At 39.7% G+C, this 23,049-nt stretch overlaps 1 protein-coding gene across 2 annotated transcripts; it reads right to left on the bottom strand.

The window, feature by feature from the left end:
• Positions 1 to 3,942: 3,942 nt before the first annotated feature.
• Positions 3,943 to 22,766, bottom strand: SRRM1 (serine and arginine repetitive matrix 1). 2 transcript variants are annotated; one of them, XM_081962219.1, is made up of 17 exons: positions 22,608 to 22,766; positions 19,565 to 19,654; positions 18,644 to 18,766; positions 16,307 to 16,477; positions 15,357 to 15,469; positions 14,562 to 14,762; positions 14,166 to 14,366; positions 13,667 to 13,786; positions 11,767 to 12,038; positions 11,324 to 11,404; positions 10,936 to 11,022; positions 9,868 to 10,012; positions 7,860 to 7,964; positions 6,929 to 7,387; positions 6,171 to 6,366; positions 5,448 to 5,630; positions 3,943 to 5,051 (listed from the first exon to the last, which is right to left on the bottom strand). In XM_081962219.1, the coding sequence occupies exons 1-17, from the start codon at positions 22,626 to 22,628 to the stop codon at positions 4,947 to 4,949; spliced, it is 2,673 nt and encodes an 890-aa protein (XP_081818345.1). In that variant the 5' UTR covers positions 22,629 to 22,766; the 3' UTR covers positions 3,943 to 4,946. The 2 variants fall into 2 exon arrangements, with proteins under 2 accessions (XP_081818345.1, XP_081818346.1); XM_081962220.1 differs by lacking the exons at positions 19,565 to 19,654; positions 22,608 to 22,766 and having other exon boundaries at positions 16,307 to 18,350.
• Positions 22,767 to 23,049: the final 283 nt, after the last annotated feature.

The raw sequence follows: 23,049 nt of genomic DNA on the forward strand, positions 1-23,049 counted from the left end.
TCCTTCGCTCTTTCCAGGGCATCCCAGGGGCCAGATCTAAACACCCTGCGGGCCGGATGCAGCCCCTGGGCCTTGAGTTTAACACCCCTGCTCTAACCGAAAGAACTGTTCAGAAAGACACTGTAATAGTAGATTGCGTTGACCAAACCGGTTGGACTAATCAGTTGTTTCTCAACCTTGGCAACTTTTAGGTGGATCCATTCCCAGAATTACCCAGCCATTATGCAAAAGGAACTGATGGCCATGTCTGCTGGGAATTCTGGGAGCTGGAGTCCACCCATTTTAAAATTGCCAAAGTTGAGAAACCTCTACTAGAGGCTTTCAATGATATGTAGGAGGCTTATACTGTTCCGCAATTTTACGTGAGGCTAAAGCTTTTTGATGTTCCATGGAGCCTCAGAGAGTGTGAAACATGCATTTGTCTGCTCATCAACCATTGGTGTCCAAAGCTAGTGTAAAGGCACACACACAGAGGACTTTGTCTCACCTGTTCCTTGTTTGAGGCAAACTCTAGCATCGTAGCTCACTAAGGAGATCTAAACTCATTGAAGTATTGAGGGAGGCTTCCGAAAGTAGACCCATAGCTAGCTGGGTAATTCTGGGAGTTGAAGTCCACAGGACTTAAAAGTCGCCAAGGTTGAGAAACACTGACTTAACAACCGCTGCGATTTGCTTAGCAATTGTGCAAAAAAGTGTTATAAAATTGGGTGCGACTCACTTAACACACACACACACCCGCCGCCTTGCTTAGCAATAGAAGTTCTGCTCCCAATTGTGGTCATAAGTCAAAGGCTTATATATGCGAACATAACTTTCCCAGCTAAACCTCTGTGTGTCTGTATTCAATGATCCCCTTTCAAACCTGAATGGACCAGTGTTCCACTGAAACGTTCCTATGTCTGTGCCAAACATGTAGTGTGAGCGAAGGGCGAGCTGGCCTGAGGTCAGCCTACAACAGATGCTTTCCAGGGTCTGAATTTAGACGCCTCCTCCCTCCGAACAGTCACTGAGCTGCCATTTCCAGCTGCAGCTTCCCCTGCCAAGCCTCTATAACTGAGCACACAATACCAGAATTCAAAAACGTCTCACCCCAAAATACAGATATCGAGGGCAGGATTGGCATATTTTTTTCCTACAGGGTCTGCATTGTGAACATCACCATCCGGGATTGAATTCTGTTTTGTTTTGTTTTATGAGTTTGCTTTTTCCTGTTCCCTGCTGGCTTCCTTTTCCTCCTTCTCTCTGCAGGCTAAAATCTGTGTTTTCCCTCTCCTTTTTCATTTCCTTCTTTTCATTTGCTTTTTCCCTTTGATTGGATCTTCTCTTCCTTCTCAGGTTGTTACATCACAAGGCTCATTCAGTAAACAGCCTTCCAGGTACCAATGCTTTAGCTTCTTCTCCCTGTGCATCATTATGTGCAATCCAATGATGTTTCCCATTTCACAATATGTATGTTTTAGAGGGATGCAGTGGCTCAGTGGCTAAGATGGTGAGCTTGTCGATCAGAAAGGTCAGCAGTTTGGCGGTTCGAATCCTTAGCGCTGCGTAACCGAGTGAGCTCCCATTACTTGTCCCACCTTCTGCCAACTTAGCAGTTTGAAAGCGTGTAAAAATGCAAGTAGAAAAATAAGGACCACCTTTGGTGGGAAGGTAACAGTGTTCAGTGCGCCTTTGGCATTTAACCATGCTTACCACGACCATGGAGACATCTTCGGACAGCGCTGGCTCTTCGGCTTTGAAACAGATGAGCACTGCCCACTAGAGTCGGGGATATATGTGCGAGGGGAACTTTTACCTTTATGGGTGCGTGCACGCACACACACACACACACACAATCATTGGTCTAGCAACTGCTCAGTTACAGCACTGAAAAAAGTAACTTACAACTGGGTCTTTGCGCTTACCACCATTGTAGCATCCCCACAATGACATGATCAAAATTCAAGTGCTTGAGTATCTGGCATGTATTTATGAAGGTGGAGTCATGTGACTGCCATTTCTAACCTTCCTGGCCAACTTCCAACAGTCAAAAGCCGGATTCGTCACATGATCCATTTAACAACTGCAGTGATTCGTTTAATAACGAACCACGGGAATAAAGGTCATGAAATCAGGCGCAACTCACTTAACCAACGCCTTGCTTAGCAATGGAAATCCTGTCCCAACTGCGGTCATAAGTCAAGGACCATCTATACTCAAGTGAGAAAATGCAGCTTCTTTCACTTGATCCAGTCCACCCTCTAGTGCAGGGGTGTCCAAACTTGGGAACTTTTAAGACTTGTGGACTTCAACTCCCAGAATTCCCCAGCCAGCCAAAGTTCCCAAGTTTGGACACCCCTGTTCTAGTGGATCATCAGCTGTCATTGCGTAACCCAAGAGTGTTAGGAAGATACATAAAAATGACAACTAAAGTCCAGGGCCCCAATGGAAAAAAGAAATTAGACAATCTTCTATCGTGTTTGGAATAAGACAGGGTCTTATTTTCTTCCCCCCCCCAAAAAAAAATAAGCACCTGGCCTTATTTTCAGGGCGGTCTTAATATTTTTGAGGTGCAGGAGGCGGCGAGCGTGGTCACCTCATGGCTGCTGCTGTGTTGCAATATTTTGGGGGGGGGGGGGGCTTATTTTAGCACATGCACTCAAAAGCCCGATTGGGCTTATTATCCAGGGAGGTCTTATTTTCGGGGAAACAGGGTAAGTACTAAGGAACTAAGTGCTTTCAAGAAACATTGGATCAGCATGTTGATAATTTAGGGAATTGAAACCAAAAAGAACTAGAATAAGATATTGAAAAGGACTCACTAAAGTAACACTATCTTCAAAGTTTCACAAAATACCAGTGTCTGATTTTTGTCAGTTTTCTCACCAATAAAGATGAATATTTGTAGCTCAGGCTTGAAATGTTATTTTTCAGTACCAAAGCAGTTTCTTGCAGCCTAGGACTAGATACTTTTTAGAATATTTGCCAAGTCTAGCTTTAAAGACGTTTGACATTCAAAATTTTGTGGTATACTTTTATACCCCATGGCAGCAACAAACACAATTATACAAGTCATTTGATCCCAATCAACCTGGGGTCTCCAGGCCCACCCACAAAATCTTGATGGAGAAGGGAGATAACTTATTTAGCATTCAAAATTAGTGATACTGGCTTCTTTCTCTGAACAAGCCATCCATGAGAACAAACTAAGGCTTATATGTTTATGATTTGGGACATATGTCAAGTGATCCAGAAGCATACAGATAATAAAGTCCAATAACGCAAGGATTTTAGATTGATGTAAACAAACAGCCATTTTGGAGCTAAACCGGGAAACTGAAAAGATGTGAAGAGGGGACTGGCAGATGGTTATAGAGATAAGGAAGAAAAATGAGATAAGAAAGCCATTGCTAGTACCATTTTCCTTTTCCATTAAGAGTCATTTCATTCATCCACTGCCTTTTTATATGTATGCATAAATCAGGTTTAATGAGAGGAAGATGAGGATCAAGAAGCCAGCAGATTCAGAACTTCGTCCAGTAACTCTTTCTCACCTATGAAACGAAGTTAGTTTGTAAATGTCCTTGTTGGTATTAGAAGTTCCCCACAAGCAATTGTGTCCCTGTTCTCTACATTGGGCTAGAATAGGAGTGTGTGTTTGTGTGTCAATTTTATACCAAGGGAAAGGTGTGCTTTGGAAGTGCCAACTCTTTGAAATGCATGGTCCCACAGAAGCTTCCAATATGCAGAATGTACAAAGAGTGTTAGATGAGGGGCACCATCTTTTAAAAGCTCTAGGAAAAGAAATAGCTCATGATCTATTAGCTTCTGACATTCTTTGAAGTCCCCTTCATGCAAATTATTTTACTTCAAATTAACAGGATTGGACCCCTCAATAACTCTACATATTATTTTCTTTAAAAATCAGAAAGGAAGGGGGGGAATTGAAACAGGAAGCTGAGATCCTTTAAATTTAGAAATTTATTTTGTTTAATACACAAGCTTTGTAATAGCTTTAGTTTAAAAAAACAGAAACAAAATAAAACCCCCAATGTGAACATGACAATATCCAAAGTTCAGGTCCTTCAGGTTTTCAGAAACCACAACTCTGAAACTTACATACTATTCCAAAGGACTTCAACAAGACGAAAGAAAACTATGAATGGGGCAACAACATTCCACAAAACAAAAATTTATGCCAAATTTGGCTGAGACTTTTGATCACAGGAACTGTTTTTTTTTTAAGGTAAAGGGGATAAGAGAAAAAAAAAAGGTACAAATTAAAAATCCAGTGTTCCAAATAAGTCTATCATATAATGAATCCACTGCCTTCTGCCAAGCAAGTTTATAAAGTAGATATGTTGTGCCAATTTTAAACATAAATTATTAGGAAACACTGAGAAACCTGGGTGTTTGGCAAGTGTTCCCACATAATTCTTTGCCAAGAGTGGCTGTCTCATGCCTACAAAACACAAAAGATCTGGAGCAAGAATTTACAATAGAAATGTTGTAAGCATTTGTACTATGACCTTTTAGAGCAGGCATGGGCTACCATGGCCCTTTACGCCCTGTGGACTTTAGCTGGCTCAGGAATTCTGGGAGTTGAAGTCCATAGGTCATGAAGGGGCCATAGTTGCCCACCTGTTTTAGAGAAACTGTGAACTTTTGCCAGGCCCTTTTTTAAACCATTGAATAGAGATAGGGAGGGGAAGAGATCCTTGCTGCTTAAGAAAATTCTAACAAAATCATGTCAACTGTCAAAGGCGGTCACTAGTACACTGTAAATGTTTTTTTTTTTTTGTAATGAAGATCCATGCCCTTTTTTTTAATAAACATGGTGAACTTTAACCTAGCAATTATTACAACCAATGTTAAAGTCTAAAGCTCAAACACATTTTAGCAATTTGAAATTGAAATCTTGAGTATAAACCAAATAAAATTTACATGAAATCAAATGCTGCTTCATCCTAAGATGGTGGAGATGCCTGCGCCTTCCTCATCGACCTCAGAGCTTTCTCGCGCAGGTGTTTTTCCAAGTCATCCAGGTTATCTTCTGCTTCACTCTCAGTCTCCTTAACGCAATGGAAAGTCAGCAATTACTTGTATAGTTACAGAATATGAGCCCGGATTAGATTTGGCCAGAGTGTAGAAACTTTCGTGAAACAAGCAGCCTAAAAAGCAGGGAGTCCTGCTAGTAATTTCAACATCGAATACATTAGAGAAGGACAATCTCATTTGCACATTGGTTTTAAGGTTAAGTCACCTACCAACGCCCAAATTATATAGATTCCAAAACCAAACACAAACTGTTCCTAGAAAAAGAATATTCTTAAGACTCTGCAAGAGCACTATCGCAATAGATTTCAATATAATCCCTGAATTCTTAAAATATTTAGCCATATCAATATTCAATCTTAAAAGATGAAGAAAAGCACTCAAGCTTATTTAAACAGAGGCTAAATATTCACCTTTTTGGGTTCTACATTTTTTTCTTGATCTTCCTCTGCAGGTGTTGTAAAAACAGCCATAGCAGCAGCTACAGCCGCCTTTTCTTTCTTATGCTTTTTGTGTTTCTTGTGCTTCTTATCCTTTTTATGCTTCTTATCCTTCTTTTTCTTCTTCTTTTTACCACCTCCTTCCTGATCAGAATTCTGGAAGATCAAGCCATCATTTAAAACAATACATTATAAACATTTCATCTCCACCCCATACATGGCAAGTAACAATTCCAAGCTGAGTCTTGATAGACATCTCTTTTGTTTACTTTCACTTTGAAAATAAGTCTGTCCATCAAATGCACATAAAGCAGGGGTGTCCAAACTTGGCAACTTTAAGACTTGTGGACTTCAACTCCCAGAATTCCCCAGCCAGCAGAGCTGGCTGGGGAATTCTGGGAATTGAAGTCCACAAGTCTTAAAGTTGCCAAGTTTGGACACCCCTGACATAAAGGATCCAGTTACAGATCTTTCCTCATCAACATCCACAGAATTTGGTCTGTCACACCAATGGATGTGTCTGTGCACAACTGCTAGTTATACAGCAGTTGGAATAAGTTCACACGTTCCATGAACTGAACTCAGCCAACCTTGCATTACAGCTTAAAAGTGATGTATAATGTCAGCCATTGTTCCAACCGGTTAAAAAGCGTTGGTCAAACGAACCCTCATAAATTTACAGCCGAAGATACTCACTCGTACTGGTGATGGGCTTGGAGTCGGACTTTTAGCCTTCTTGGCAGGTGCTACCGGTGACCAGTGAGCAGAAGGGGATGCTGATCGAGCAGGAGAGGGAGGTGCTGGATGCTTCTTGGGGGGTGGTTCAGGGGATGCTGAAGCTGACCTAGATGAAGAACCCCTTCTTGCAGACTGGGGACTTGGTGGAGAAGCCCTTAAAAGAAGAAGCAGAACATATTATACTTTCTAGAAAAGGCAGCAAAATCAATGTTGAAAATTCAAATCAGCTGTGAATTTTATAGTGCCTATTGATTCCAAAGCGAAAAAAAACCCGTTTTTATTCCTAATACCTATGATACTAGAATACTACACCCCTTGATTGGGGAAACGGTTTTCCTACAATTCCAGAGCAATTATAGCAATAGCACTTAAGACTTATATACCGTTTCATAGCCCTCTCTTGTGGTTTACAGAATCAGCCTACTGCCCTAACCATTTGCATCCTCATTTTACCAACCTCGGAAAGATGGAAGGCTGAGCCAACCTTGAACTGGTCAGGATCAAACTCCTGGCAGTGGGAGTTAGCCTGCAATACTGCATCCTAACCACTGAGCCACCACAGCTCTTACAGTTGTAGCCCAACAATCTAGATCCATGTTTTTGAAAGTTGACAACTTTAAGATGTATGGAGTTCAACTCACAAACGTTCCCAGCCACGTCTTAAAGTTGAAGTTTGAAAAACACAGATCTAAAACAGTTCCATGTGTTTCGCTTACTTCTTTGACTTCTTGGGCTCTGGAGTCCTTGAGACTCTTCTGATGGGCCTAGAGGTTGGAGATGGTGACTGCCTTCGCGGAGGTGATGAAGAAGGACCCCTACGCAACAATGGGGGGCTGGCAGAGGTCCGTGAAGGTCTAGGCTGCGGGGAAGGTGAATGCCGCTTGTTCTGCAGTGGAGAGCGGGCTTCCCGGTTGGACCTGCTTGGAGGCGAGCTTTTCCTGTGCTTGGAAGATGCAGATGGTGAACGTCTTTTTGCGGGTGGAGAGCTTCTTTGTTTTGGTGGTGGAGAGCGAGAGACTCTGAGTTTAGGCTGCGGAGAAGGAGAAGCCCTTCTTTTGGGAGGAGGAGATGCCGTTCGTCTCTTTGGAGGAGGAGAAGGAGAATACCGCCTCTGGATGGGAGGAGAGTATCTTCTGGGTGTGGGCGAATGCCGGCGAGGTGGGGGTGAAGGAGACCTAAGAAGTAAGAAGGCACATAAACACATTGATCAAATCACCAAGTTACAAGGGTTGCTACCTAGGCAACTTACAAAATGAAAGGACAAAAATACAGTGAAATAGAGGAGAGGGTACGTTTTCAATTAACTGCAATTGCACTTACATATCACAGCAAAAACATATTGAGAATCACCTGTTAAAACCTGTTCACTAAAATAATTTCTAAATGTTCCTACATTTTTAAAAATCTTGTATTATAAAGGTAAATGAAGGCTTTTTCTGCTCTTAGTTGTTTCATTTGCATTTTAAAATAATTCTGCTAAAGTCATCCTGAAGGGATTGATTTATTAACAGTATTAGAAAATGTTTTAGACTTATTGAATGAATAACGTTCCTTCCCCCCCAAAAAATGCTACAATGCATGCTATGGAGCTGGACATCCCGATTTCCAGCTTAGGGACTAGCATTTTCTACAAACATGCAACATTACCTTCTTCGTGGGGGCGATGGTGACCTGCGACGTCTCGGAGGGGGGGCAGGAGAAGGAGACCGTCTTCTTCTGGCTGCTGGTGGGGAGGGACTTCGCCTCCTCCTACTATAAGGAAAAAGGACAATGTGTGAAAGAGCAAGGGGGTGCTTAAGAGACTGCTGTTACAGTATTATCAAGCGGTGCTTTAGGACTATAGTTCCTCAAGTCCCAAACCACCAGCCAGTGGTCAGGAGCCACAGCTGCAGTCAAAGACATCTGGAAACCACCAAGTTGTTTCCTGCTTTACGAAGTGCCTGGCTTCCGTGATAGGAAAAGCTTACACTTGCTGGTAAAACAAAATAGCCTTATGCATGATTTCCTAAGTAGGCAACTAGTGTATAATTGAAACTTGGGAGACATATATTTGGCAATTAAGGTGGTATTCAGAATGTCTTCTATTGCACAAGGCCTTTCTTTCAAAATAGACAAGAGCACTGAATGGGGGGGAGGGGGCTAAAGTCACATGATTGTGATTTAGACGCCTGGCCTCCAGCTTGCAATCACGGTATCCCATGGTCACAAGATCATCATTTGCAACTTCATTGCCAGCTTCTGACAAAGTCAATGGGGAAGCTGGCAAGAGGATGTGCAAAAGGTGATCAAATGAACAAGGGACACTGTAACTATGTAGAATTCAACTAACAATGGCAACTGCTAACGTAGGTTGATGTGCTAACATGACATTGCACATTACAACGGTATCACTTAGTGATGGAGTTGCCAATTTCATTGTTCAGCAAGAACTACCTGTTACTGGCAACTGACCTACTCACACTGATGAGGGCCATCAGAATACTACTGGAACTTGTACAGAAGTAGCAGCTCTCCACTTTAACCATTCCATTCCTGGCAGACCCCCACACCTGCTATGAAAACAGCTCTAACAGAGACTCTGTGCATTAAGGGAAAATGTCCGGGTAACCGATACAACTATGAAGATTTTAACCAAATTATGTCCAATATTCTTTATCTCATTTTTATCACAATACATATCACCTCTCATTAAAGTATCTTGATCTTTTGCCTTTAGAGAGAAGATGGATATGTTTTTGTTTTTTAAAATTGTTATTTTTAAATCTCTGCTCAGTGATTAAATAAATTATAGAAGCAATGAAGATTGCCAGTTTAAGGGATATATTTTAATCACTTTTGCAATTTAGTAAACATTAAGTAGATCAATTAATTGGTTCTTCCATTATTCTACTTTCATTATTTTAGCTTTCACCTTTATGCCACCATTTATGTAATTTACTTGTTTTACTGTATTTTCTAGAATGGAGAAACATGTGGTTGTGATCAGATCAGCAGCAACTGCTCTATTCTCAAAACACAAAGTTTAACTCTTAACAGAATGACCTGCTGACCAACCTTTTAACAATTGGTGACTGCCACCTCTTTCCCATCTGCATCCTGACAGCAGTGGAGGGAGGAAAAAATTCATTTGTGAAGCTCAATTAGCAGGAAAAAGCTGATCAAGTTACAATATAGGTTGCATTGCAGTGCAAAATGGCCTGTATCTGCATGCAACGAATCCCTTACTCATCAGGTAAACAGCTACCCGTTATGTTGCTATCAAAACGATATAATAATGGATGAAAACGAGAAGACTGGAACAGAGCCGCAAAATTGTCATGGCCAAAATGAAAGCAAAAACTGGACATGGTAGCTGGGTTCACACTATATTCATGGAATGATTCATTAGGGTATGAACTCAGGCATTAGGGTTTATAAACCATGATTTTATGGCTTACTGTATCTCAAGCCAGGCTTATTTTTTTAAAAACTAGCCATGAACAGAAAAGCCACAGGTTAAGAATGATGAGTGAATGTAGCCACATGCTTTCAGAATGGGCCAGGAACTGAATTATGTTCACTGCGATCTATTCAGAAAATCCAGTAGCTTTTATCAGATGGTCAAGTAACCATTAGTAACAAAAAAAATTAGCCTGGACACACAACAGGAGTTTACCGAGGAGAAGATTCTTTCTGCCACTTTCGTGGAGAAGGAGATGGGCTGCGAGAATGTGAGTGCCGCCGTCGTCTACCCACTTCACCGTTTTTCACATTTGACTTTTTCGGTCGTTCCTCTTCAGAAGATGATGATGAACCAGAATCTGAACCGTAATAAATCATTGTTATTAAAATGTGATATAACTTTGCAGTGCAGAATATTCAGTGTATTCTGTACTACAAACTAGAAACAGAAAGGGAAGGAAGCACACTTATTCAATTATTTATTCAGTTGCCCCACAGGATGCAAACCAAGCAGCTCAAATCATATGCCTAGGCAGGGGGTTAGACTAGAAGACCTCCAAGGTCCCTTCCAACTCTGTTCTGTTATAGAAATTTAGTGAAGTATTGAAAAATACAAAACGCTTTGATAAACCATTTTAAAAGCAAAATGGAATGCTTCTGCCCATTTAAAGCTTAATCTAGGTCTACCCTACAATTGTTAATTAGGCTTAAAGTTGAGAAACTACTCCTAACAATATTTTCAGGATTGTTAAAAGTTCTTTGTTATACAGAACTTTAGTTATAGTGGGAGGGAAGAGAAGGATCACAACTATATATTTACATAATTTTCACTTGTTAATTTTTATTAGTTCAATGTGAACGTTTAGTCTTTGCTTCTTCAAAGAACCAAAACACTTGGCAATGACAAGCAAGAACACAATGTCCTTTTAGGCAGAAAACAACCTAGACAGGCATTGAATAAAACTTTTACTCTCCACTACCCAAGAAAATAAGATATTGTAATTTTTATGAAGTGCTTTAATATATTCATATATATTTGGGATTCATGGGCAACGAACAAAGCTTTACTACATTTCCCTTCATTTCCCCCCCTCTATGCACCACTGTCTCTTATCTCTAAAAACAAACTTTTGCTCATATCTAAGACTTGGGGTCCCATTGCATCACGACACAAAAAATCCCAGTCTATGTCAAATTATAGTTTATACCTGAGAAGAAAACCTCAATAAATAATAAACAACTTATTTCAAGTATACGTACAAAAGAACGTAAAATACCATACCTGATGAAGACTGCTGGTTCTGCCTTCTGTACTGTCGTCTTTGCTGCACGGAGTCTGCAGCTGCCATTTTACCACCTTTGTCTTCTTCTAAATATTAGGCAGGAAAGAATTATAGCTCATATTAATAAAGTACTTTGAGACTCAATATATACTGACTGTGATCTTCCTTTGTATACATGTAAAAAATAAGTTTTAGTTCCTTTAGGCTTTTTGGCTATGGAAATCAAATGATGACTGATTGCAACTTTTGCTGTTGTTGAGTTGTTCTTACTTTTGATTTTAATTAAATTGTACCTACAATGGGTATTAGGATATAACTGATCAAATTCCAGTTAACTCTTTTCATTATCACAGACATTGGAAAATACAGGACAATTCTGAAACCTACCTGATTCTGACAATTCAACTTTTCTTGTTTTTGGCGCAGGTGAGGGAGATTCTCTCTTTTCAATATTTTTATGTTTAGGTGCTGAGAAGAAAAAAGTAAACAAAATTTAAAACTCATTTATATCATAGTCATGTGAAAGTATTTATGATTCTTATGCAAGTCATCTTATTAAAAATTGTCAATGTTTAAAAGAAAGCCTACTTATTTCATCAAATTAAGAAAAATATGACACACAAATCAAGTAACTAAAATGCAGAAAAGGACTAATTTCCTGGTCAGTTCCACACAGTAAGTTGCAGCCTGGAAAGCAGATCTTACTGGAAAGATTGCAATTTTCTTTCAAAGTTAGGTAATGTCTAATTAAGCACTTCAATATAGAAGAATTTGAGGCTAAAAACATTATCAGAATGGCTTGGGATGTTTTCAAAAATACTTCCATTTACCTGAAGTCCTATTGGGAGAAACGGAACTACGAGCTTTTCTCGTACGATTAGACTGCTGTGGTGTTGGTGATCTGCGGGGTTTGGGGGGAGGACTTGGAGGTGGGGATGGTCGGTGTCTTCGTCTTGGGGGGCTTGCAGAAGGAGAAAGCCTTCTTGCTTTCCGAGGAGGGCTGGAGACCACTCTCTTAGGCGGCTTCTTTGGTGGTGATCGAGAACATGAAGACGATGAGGATGAACTACTTCCTGATAATGATGCTGATGATCTCCTCCTCCTAAAACATTAAATTTGATATTAAATATGCTCTAAACTTAGTCTGAAGACTGATCTGCCTTGCAGTTTCACATAGATTTTACTAACCCCTAATACGATACTTCCAATAACAGAATGTTCATTTTCTACATTATGCAGAACTATTGGTTGCATCAACTTTATAGGTTAAATATCATTTAGTAATGTTGAATGTTTCTGGATTGAGAACGGGATAGTCAAGAATGTTTAACATATTACACAATGTTTTTATTCTTGGTCAAAATCACTCAAAATAAGGGAACTGAAAAATAGCTGATGTTTTCCTTCTCCAAACATGAAACATCCAAACAAACACATATAGAGTCAGCAACTAAACTGAATTCATCACATTACATTTAAAGGAGGGCCTACAGAATTCTGACTACAATTGTGGTCAGTTCTGTTGCTCTCATCTAGTTGATGACTCCACCTTTGATTGTAGAATTCCCAAGAACAGGGGCGGGGGGGGGGTGGGAGAAAACCTCCCTTGAGCAATATTCATTAGAAGTAAGGCCATATGACTAAGAATCTGTACGTCTTATAATCCCACTAAGCAAATTCAACTGCTGTTTTGTCTGTCTCAGCTTTACAAATATCAGTATCAGCAACAGTAGAAAATGGGCGGATAAGAAGTCAGAGAAGGGGTTTTAAACAACATTGCAAACAATCCTCATGTTCTTCCTTGAAAGCCCTCCTGCCAAAAGCATAGCCACAAATATATTTCCAACTAAACTGGTATATCATTCTAAAATGTGACCAATAAAGAAAAAACAAGGTCTTAATTTGTAAGATGACCAATTTTTCAATATAAATAATATAAAAGTTTAATAATAAATAAGAAGTACAATAAAATTTCATAGTCTTGTTTCCCTAACAGAATTGTGTTGCAAAGCAGACTTATTTCTTATCAGGATTTTAAGCTTAATTAAACTCATGTTTTCAAGCCAACCCGAAACCTATTTTCTACTATCTTCTCCCTGAAACCCAGAGAGTTGTGGGTAGCATAAGCAGCAACAAAAATGTAGCATAGCTTCCTCCTATTGTTCTGACCTGGGCTTCCCAAGAGCATGAAGCAAACTCCTTGTCCTGATAAAAAATCCTTTTATTAATTTACTGTGAATTCTTCTCATTCAAATCCAACAAAGTCTTTCAAGGGAGGATTTACAGTCACAGACCTGCAAACTCCACTCCCCTTTCCCTCTTTTATTTCCTCTGGGAGGAGCCATTCATCATCCACCTGTGACCTTACTCCCAAAGTGACCCCTGTTCTTAGCTGTTCCCTTCGTCTGGCAACTTTGTGCATGCACACACTGGAAACAGGCTCCAGCTGTTCGTCTGCCTCACTGATGTCTGACTCTGATAACTAGCATATGGCCCTGGCCCCCTCTCTGCCTTCAACAGAGCCCTCCCCAGCCTCTAGGACTGGCCCATGTCCTCCGCCCGCCCGCCCCAAATCTGCTGCCAGCTCTGCTGGCGGGCCACAACACCTACTTGGAGTTTTCTGAAGTACAATTGCTGAAACTGGAGTTAAGATCTAACAAAGATCAGGATTGGACAGTCCCAAAAGGTTTCAGTGTTAGTGACTGTTGCCTCTAACTCCAAAATTCTTACCGCCTCACAGGAGATCTGCTTCTTCTATGCCTGGGTGGAGGTGGAATACGTCTTGGTGGGGTTCTTCTCCGAGGAGATGGGCGCCTCCTTGGGCTAGGCCGCCTCCTTGGTGAATAAGACCTAATCGTACAAATGATAAAAAATCAGATACTGAACCCATTATAGAACTCAATGTTTACAAAGTTTCCAAGGGAAGGAAGAGCAATAGCACCTGCCTACATGCCAAAGCTACAAACTAGTCTACATGTTTACTTGTGTAGCAGAGAAAGGGAACTGCTTTATGATAATTTGCATCAAGAAAGGCAAGTATAAGGCTAGTATAAGTATGAAGATACATTACAAAAAAACCAAAGAGGATCATTTGAGAATCGATAAATCAAAGCATTAAGGCTTCATATATTTAATATTCTGAGTTATCATTAAGCAACACATACTTACAATGGTTAACAAGATTAGATATAAGATGAGCTATTTTCAGAAAGAATTTGAACTATCTAACCTAGATCGTGATCTATGACGTCTTCTTGGTCTTGAATGAGATGGGGAACGTGATCGAGACTTTGATCTTGACCTAGATCGAGATGGAGATCTTGGACGAGCCTTCTCTTTTTCTTTTTCCCTTTCTTTTTTGGAAACTCTTTCTGGAGATATTTCCTTAGTATCTGGTATAGGGTCAATTTTAGGGACTTTCAAGATATCGCTGTTAAAATAAATGACGAAGTCAAGACTATATTAGCAGAAGGTTATATGTTATATAACCAGATATTTAGCAACCAATATTTCAGAAGCCCTAAGGATAAAAAATAAGCAGTGCGTATAACATCTAATTTCATTGATTTAACATAATCAACATTGCAAAATCAGGAGGAAAATAATTAATTATCTGTGGTGTTACCTGGTAGATGTGGCCTCCTGGATCAATGTTTCTTTTACTTTCATGGAAGGTTCTGGTTCAGGTGTCTCTTCTTTTTTTACTGGTGGTGGTGTAACACTGCGACTTTTGGCTGTGTGGTGGGGTGATCGAGAATGGCTATGTTTCCTCTCTTTCCTAACAGGAGATGAACGTCTTCTAGGGGAAGGTGATCTTGATTTGCGTCTAGACAAATGTAAATTTAGCTTAGGATAGATCTAAAAAAAATCTCATTCTAACATGCATTTTGATTAATAACCTTTATCACACGGACATCCCTAACCTTCTATTTTGACTGCTGACTGAAAAGGTAAAATTACTGCATTCAGTAACCTTCGGGAGACATTTAGTTTGTAACTGTGAGGACTGAAAATGCACTGGGCTGATGCCATGTAGGCTGCCCTTTCCTTCCTATCTGCCTGTGTGGAGTATTGTACCTGGGGAAGCCTGAAAGTACTTAGGATGAAGGCCCTTAAAGTTCATCAAAGAGTTGGAGCTCGACCTTATCAGAAGCCCCAGTACAGACGTTTTTGTTCAATATGCCTAGTTAGTGTAAAGGACCTGAGTGGCTGGATGCAATATATATGGGCCAACCCTTAATTCTTTTATGTCTTCAGCTAAATACCTGCAGCAAACAAAGCAAGGCAAAAATGCACTTCAACCACAACATTTAGATAGCAAGCGTTAAGATGGCACATTCATTAAAAAACATTTTCGTGCGTAATTGCTCTACCAACATCTTCAAAACATTCTCAGAGTCAATATGCAAATAAATATCACCTTCTAGGGCTCCGAGAGCGGTCCCGCTTTTCTCTGTTCTCTTTATCTTCTTTGTCTCGCTTATCCTTGTCTTCATCTTGTTTCTTCATTGAAGCCAATTTTTCCTGTTCAATCTGAAACAGCAAATACCAACATTTTCTTAATTAAAAAGCACACAAAAAGCTGAATCCTATTCTACTTACATTACTGACAGTGCCAGGGATGTGTGTGTGTGTGTGTGTTTTCTTTGTTGAAATTAAAGTTTTTATACTGTTCTAATCCCAGCAGGAACATAATAAATACATGAACATATAAAGAAGTGCCTTTGATTTTCTGTCAGAAGATTAGTGGGAATAACTAAATTTGACAGGAAAAGATAAAATCTCTGGGTGGCAAACAACACAAAGACAGTGCATACTATAGTAAATAACAGAGCATTTTGTTATACTCTTAACATCTTATTAGTGCCTCTAAATCTTTAAAGACAAATAATAGAACGAAATTTGCCCTTTCTGATACATTTTATTTGGCAAATTTGTAATGTTTAATTAAAAAAAAAAGATTATCCTACAAATGAGATAGTTAAGCACCTTGGCTTCAAAACCACGACTAAAAACTATGCAAAACCAAATTCCATTCTTCACAGCAGACATGAACACTGACCATCTTTTTGTCGATTTTATGCATATAATAAAAACTAATTGTTCATGTCTTCAAATGTTTCTAGTGCTCACATCTTTAAAAAAAACTTTCTGGCAGTCAAGTGCTTAGTAACCAAAAAATTCTAAGACACTGCAGCTCAATAATTAGTGTCTATCCACTTTGGTCTGTTATATTTTCTCCAAAGTAATTATTACAGATTTTCAGATCATATACTAATTTTTCAAATATTTTCTCCAGAGCTATTCTATTCTATCAATCATTCTTTGGCCTTAGATTAAACCCATAACCCACCCTTAACATAATCCCACCTGTCTTTGTTTTATTTCTTCTTTCTTCAGCTCCAAAAAAGCAGATGGAATACCAGCAATGTTTTCTTGAGCACTTAACAGCAGCGGCCATAGTTCTCCCATGAATTCTCGCGCGTTTTTCCCATTCAAAAATCCAGTCAAGTTGATTTGCATCATTTTGGAATCAGGATTCTGTAAAGAGATATGACAGGAAGAAATACAGGTTATTTGAAAAACCAAACCCAGTCAAGTTATTCTTTATTCTGATTTAATCTTCTACCATGGACAAGAGCATATTACACTCATTTTATTAGATTTTTGTTTTTAAAAAAAACAAAACTTTGCTTAAAAGTTGTTCAGTAACTGTCCTAACAATAACCAACATTCTCTTGCCTTACCCATTACATTCAGAGTGGCCTGTTAATCCTTTGTGGATTTCATAAGAAGGTATGATCTGTACAGCCACTGAAACATAGGGCTATGAATTTGCCATAGCAGCATCATAATAGATGGTGTGTGATTCTTCTAATTAACTTTCTAAACATTTTCCCCCAGCATTCTTTGGTACCAATCCTTGAAAAATTCTTTTAAGTTATCTGTACAATGGACAGAAGCTGTACACTGAACATTACAGAATCATCATCTACAATATCACTGAAATCCTGCTAAGAAAACTGAAAAAGAAATTATGCATGCATTTTCTGACTTCCATCAGTAGACTGAACTAAACCTCCACTAACTATTTAATGGAATGAAAGCTGCCATCATTTTCTTAAGGACAATTATGTGATGGTCACAAAGGATTAAGAGGTCAAGTGTGGTTCACAGTACAGGTGGGCAATTTAGTTCTAAAGTTGCTGGTCAAAGCAACAAGGTCCATGTAACAAGCACAGCTCAACAGCACAAAGCAAGTACAGATTCCAGGTGTCTTCTTTTCTTCTTGGAACTTTGGGGGGGTTTGGAATCGCCAAGTCCCCTGTAGAGAAAGATGTTCCCTTGGCTTGCTTCCGACTCCCTACTGCAACTCAATCACCTTGAGTTTAATGTTATACCATTTATCTAAATTGCAAAAGACGAACAAGCAATAATGAGTACACAACCACAGAAAGAAAAAAATGTTTTTTTAAAAAAAGTTCTAAACTTCAAATCATGCTTTCTATGAAGGGGAATTAAAACTGCACACGTTTTATTTTATTAATGCATATTAGTAAAGTACTTCCTACCACAATTTCATACTTCATCTGATTCCCCCTAAACCAGCTCCCCCAACAGAATTTCTATTAAAAGTACATTAAGGGATTATAAATATGGATACTTAAAAATAAAAACCTACATTCAAATTACAGCATGTCTTTTTTTAAGGAAAACATCAATACCTTTCTCAGTTGAAATTTCAACTGTTCAGTCAAATCAAAGATGAATTCTTTGGAAGAAAGATTGAGCATAGAGAATATTAGAATAAGAACATTTTGCCAATGGTTCAAGAAACACTCTTACTATCTCTTGGAATGCAGCGGCAGACTGTGCAAAATAAAAGACTGTTTATCATGAACGCAAGTTCATTTACGCAGTTCATGTTGTATAGTATGTCTCGCTATCGATTAGCTGTTTTCCAGTGGTAGCAGTCCAGCTCCGCTGATATCAGAGGGGCGCCATGCCACTGATTTCAGTGAAAAACAGCTTGAACCTTTAAGCTTTCTAAATTAAACTGAAGTGTACTTTTATAATCAGATATTAAGCCCACCATCCCAACTGAACATAGCTCTAAACAGAGTAGGTCTCCACTGAACGCCTCTTACCAATTTAGAACTGCACTTCATTCTTTATTACTTAATGTGATTTAATTCAAAACAATTTAAAGAGCAGTGTAAAGCTTTGCCCAATTTCTTTCTGTTGGATGTTTTCTGTCTTTGGTTCGGCCACTTTACACAACTCACCTCCAAACACACACTGCATCATCAAGGGAGTTGGTCAGAGCGACATTGGACACTCACTCTGCTGTGACCTAATAAGGTGATGGTGCTATACTTCAGACGCAAGGAATAACTTCCATTTTGGTTCAGGCCTTTTAAATCATAAATCACATCATCATTAGAAAATTGCTGTCAAAGTAGCTTAACATGTAACAGCAAAATCAACACAGTTAAGTCTGATTTTTCACCTGAGCAGTTTTGCATACTATGCACCTTCACTAAAACTGTCAACAAATGTTTTACAAAGTGAATTATTCACAATATGCATTGCAACAAAATCCCTCCTAATTTCAACTGGTTTTTTGACAGAAAAAATTCAGTTTACACAGAATAATTATGCAATACAATTACGTATACGGAAAAACAACCACAGCAAAATCATTACCTTCACTTCCAACTGATTGAATATAAATTCAATTACTACATCATCTTCAAATCCAAGGATTTCTGTTACTCTCTTTGTTATCCATGGCTTGATTACTTCCAGGTTTACCTTGCTCATGTCAACCTACAGAATGAGATAAAGAATGTTAAAATATATACAGATATGTCCAGTGTATATCCACAAAGCAATGTGGTTTGTGAGCCTTCTTAGTAGCTTTCTTAGAGATTACTGGAAGCCATTTTATTAAAATGTATATTTTAATGTCATCTAACTACCTGTAGTGATCATTAGAATTTTCCTAAACAGAAACAATTCTTCCAAAGATTATTAACTGCAACGTTCTGTATAGGAAATCTACATACTGCCCATGGACATCACTGTAATGCAATTCCTTCCTTTCAGTTTTCAAAAAATAAAATAAAAATGTTTTACTCTTTTTGTTCTGAAATGAGATGCTGTTATTCAGATAGTGGGATATTAAAATTCCATGTTCTGATTTGAAGTGCCCCCAGTCATTTTTTTTTCTTTGATCATCACCAGTTCATACAAGAAATAGGTATCTTGTTTGGGAGAGAACTTCTGCTCTATTCTTAGCTTCTTGGTAGTTACATGTCTCTAAGGTACATCAATTTGCTTTCTGTTATAGGGAATTTGGATTAGAGTAGATTCAAAATAGAAAAATGTTCCAAAGGAAATGGATTATAAATGCATATAAATCCAATAAAACAAAACAAACAAACAGAATGTATACACTGCAATTTGAACCCTAATCTGTCTTCTATATGTAGTTGTTCTGTTACATCATGACTCTCAAAATTCCAAATAAGTCTATTGACTTGAAAAGCAGCAGCTGAAGGCTCTCCTCAAAGTTAAATGTTTATTAAAAATAAAATAAATTCATTAAATATAACAAAAACATACTTTCTTTTCAAGGCATTCTGCAAATTTCAGTTGCTTTAGCAGCTTCTTCTGTTTGTTGCTGAAGCGATTATCCTGTTCTGCACTTGTACCCTGTAAGAACAAAATAATTCAATTACATATACTCCTCAACGTAGTGACTGTTCAAAGTTACAAGGGCACTGAAAAAAGTGACTTATGACCGTTTTTCACATTAAGACAGTTGCAGGACCTCTATGGTCAAGTAATTAAAATTCAGGTGCTTGACAACTGACATGCATTTATGAAATTGCACTTTCCAGGAATGATATGATCACTATTTGTAACCTTCCCAGCTGGCTTATGACAAACAAACTCAATAGGGGAAGCCAGATTCATCTTAACAACCACTAATGTTTGCAAAACACTCTGCATAAACCTTCTGGCTTGTCAACTATAAGCTATGTCTTAAGAAAATCAGATCATACAAACTCCCAGAAATCAAACAAGTCTGAATTAATGTATCTTACAAATAAGTATGCGCGCACACACACAGAATTGATTGTTCACTTGTAATGTCATTATCTTAATTTATTTACTGTACTCATAACTAAAACAATCAAAAGACTAAAGTACCGTTGTGTTTTTTTGTGGTGCCTTCAAGCCAATTTTGGCCTCTGGGTGACTGCCTAACAAGTCACTGCAGTTTTCTTGGCAAGATTTTGGAGGTGATTTGCCATTGCCTCTTTCCTAGGCTGAGAGTGAATGAGTGGTACCAAATCACCCAGGTTCATGCCTCAGGCAGGACTAGAATTCAGTTTCCAGCCTGATGTCTTAACCACTACTTCAAACTAGTGCTCCAAAATATTAATATGTGAAGACAAAAACAATTCCACTGAAGATTTACATGTTATTAAAGTGGGAGAAACAATACTTAAAAAGAATTAGAGATTCAATGTTCTATTAAACTGAAATTTACTTTCAAAAATTTGCAAACTAAGAAAAATACATTTGTGCATATGAAAGAATGAGGAGATATACATTGTAGAAACCAATTTATTCCTTAGATAAAGTTAGGTGACTTAATGTATGTAATACATTTATTTTTTGTAGAATGAATTTCAGAGTTGAGATTCTATTTTTAGTTACTCTTCTTGCTTTGAAATTTAGTTATTTAATTTAATCAAACATTTTCAGGTTTATATGGCATGTTTAATTCATTATTTCTCCTAAAGTTATTTTGCTTGAAAATGAAAGCACCAATATGGTTTGAGCAGAGTTGTAGGGCAGGAAATGTGCAGTCCAGCATGAAGGGATTCTAGCAATGCTAAGCATGGGTCTACACTCTTGCCATTTCACAGGCCAACTGCCACTTACATAACATGAAGTATACAATTATATAACCCATTGTGGTCAAATCTGACCAGTGGCTTGCTTGATATCCAACCCCAATATGCACAGAAGAAAGGCTGCTAACTTTTAGTATGCATGCCGCAAAGTATCAATGCCTGTAAAAGACAATTTGTAATCCCAGCATTTGGGGATTATTTTTGTCTGTGAGGTTACTGTCCTAGAAAGCAAGCAGCAGTGCACTTTACTACAGTATGCCAGTTTCATTCACAAACTAGCAATATCCCAAATTGATTATCATCTACTCAAAACCATTTTTCTCACAATGCTCAAGGCAATCTGTGTAGCAATAGCACTAAGACTTATATACGGCTTTATAGTGCTTTATAGCCTGCTCTAAGTGGTTTAGAGTCAGTCTCTTGCCCCCAACATTCTGGGTCCTCATTTTACCCACCTCGGAAGGATGGAAGGCTGAGGCAACCTTGAGCCAGTGAGATTCAAACTAAACTGCCAAATTGCAGGCAGCCGGCAGTCAGCAGAAGTTGCCTGCAGTACTGCACTCTAACCACTGCAGCTCATATAGGAACGCTTCCTAACTTTATGCTTACAAAACCAACCAAGGGAAGGTAGAATTAAAGTTTACTCACAGATATTATCAGTCCAAATTCAGTAATGTTAACTGTTGCAGTACAGCTTTGTTTGTTTAGTAAGTGGGTTTACACCAGCTTTCTCCAAACCAAAATATTCTAAAACATTTTTGAGGACATCTTGCCAGAGAAAAGCTTAGAGGATTTTCGCTGAACCGATACCTGATTTTGTACCTCTCACTTTGATTTTAGGACTGTAAAATTTGGGAGCCTGAACCAAGTTTCTGTTTCTCTTCCCCGATAAGGTTAGCAACGCTTACAAAAGAAAACTAGTTACATTTTAAGTTTTCACTGTAAACAAGCTGACTTTAAGAGGACTTGTTTTCGAATTGGAAAACTTGCAGATTCTATAACACTATTTTCTCCACCAAAGAAATTAGAAACGATTCCACACACACACGCACAATGCCCTCCCCCCAATTATTGAGGCTTTGGAATCAATCGGAATAGTTTTATTACAAATGCACTCTCTTGATTTATCGAACACGCCGAATCTCCCACTCAAATAATAAAATAACGGCGTTGGTTTTTTAATAAATGGCAACGTTAATTACAGAATTGGGGAGTATGTGTGCGCCTGGCGGGGGTAAAAGAAAGGGCACTAAAGTAAGGGAAACTCTCTCCATCTAATGTGTTGCCTGGCCGGGAGTCATGGACATTGTAGTCCGTGTCCCGGCAGAAGGGCGCCAGGTCGAGGAAGGCTGCAGCTGGTGAGAGGAAAGAAAGCCCCGGCAGCCCTCTCCCCCCGCTTAGGCCTCAAAATAACTCGCGGCGAAAGAGGAAAAAGGCCGGGGGGAAATGCACGGACCGACCCGAAGGGGACGGCATGAAGCGTGCGGGAGGAGAACCGAGTCCTTTCTCCTCAGTTTCTACCGCGCGCTGAAGAGTCGCCGCCTCCGCCGCCATTTTCTTTACTCGGCGGCTCCTGGCAGGATGGCGGGGGAGGGAAGGAGAGGAGCGACACAGCTACGCCGGCCGCCCTGAGGCGGCTGAAGCCTCGCTTCGGATCGCTTGGAGCGCCTTCGGCTCTCCGCCTTAAGCTTCCCCGTCGCACCCGTCCCAGCAGGCCTCAATCCCTACTCGGCACTTACGCGGAAGAAGCCTGCGTCCATCTTGACTCCTCCAGCCTGGCCTTACAGAGCGCGGCTCCGTATCCCGGCGTGCACCGCGGCAAAGGGCAGGCGCGCGCAGGCGCCCAAACGGCAGACGCTCCGGCTTTTCTCCCTCTTCTCGGCTTTAAGGGCGCCGCTCCACCCCTTTTCGCGCGGGAAAGCGCCAGGAGGGGGAGGCTGCGTGATGCGCAATAATAAATCGAGGCGGGGCCCGAAGAGAAAGCGAAAGAGGCGAGAGGGGGGGGGGCGGAACAAGAGAAAGAAAAATCCAGCCAACGGGCTTCGTTTCCCGACCAATCCTGCGAAGGGGGGGAGGGGGGAGTCAGCCAATCGGGCACCAGTAGGGGAGAGGTAGTCCAAAGAGCCGTTCGCTCCTGATTGCGTCACAGCTCGCGGTTGCTGTGAGAAGGCAGGCAGAAGG

The sequence above is a fragment of the Natrix helvetica genome, assembly GCF_964273705.1.
Source record: "Natrix helvetica genome assembly, chromosome: 9".
Taxonomy (NCBI): domain Eukaryota; kingdom Metazoa; phylum Chordata; class Lepidosauria; order Squamata; family Natricidae; genus Natrix; species Natrix helvetica.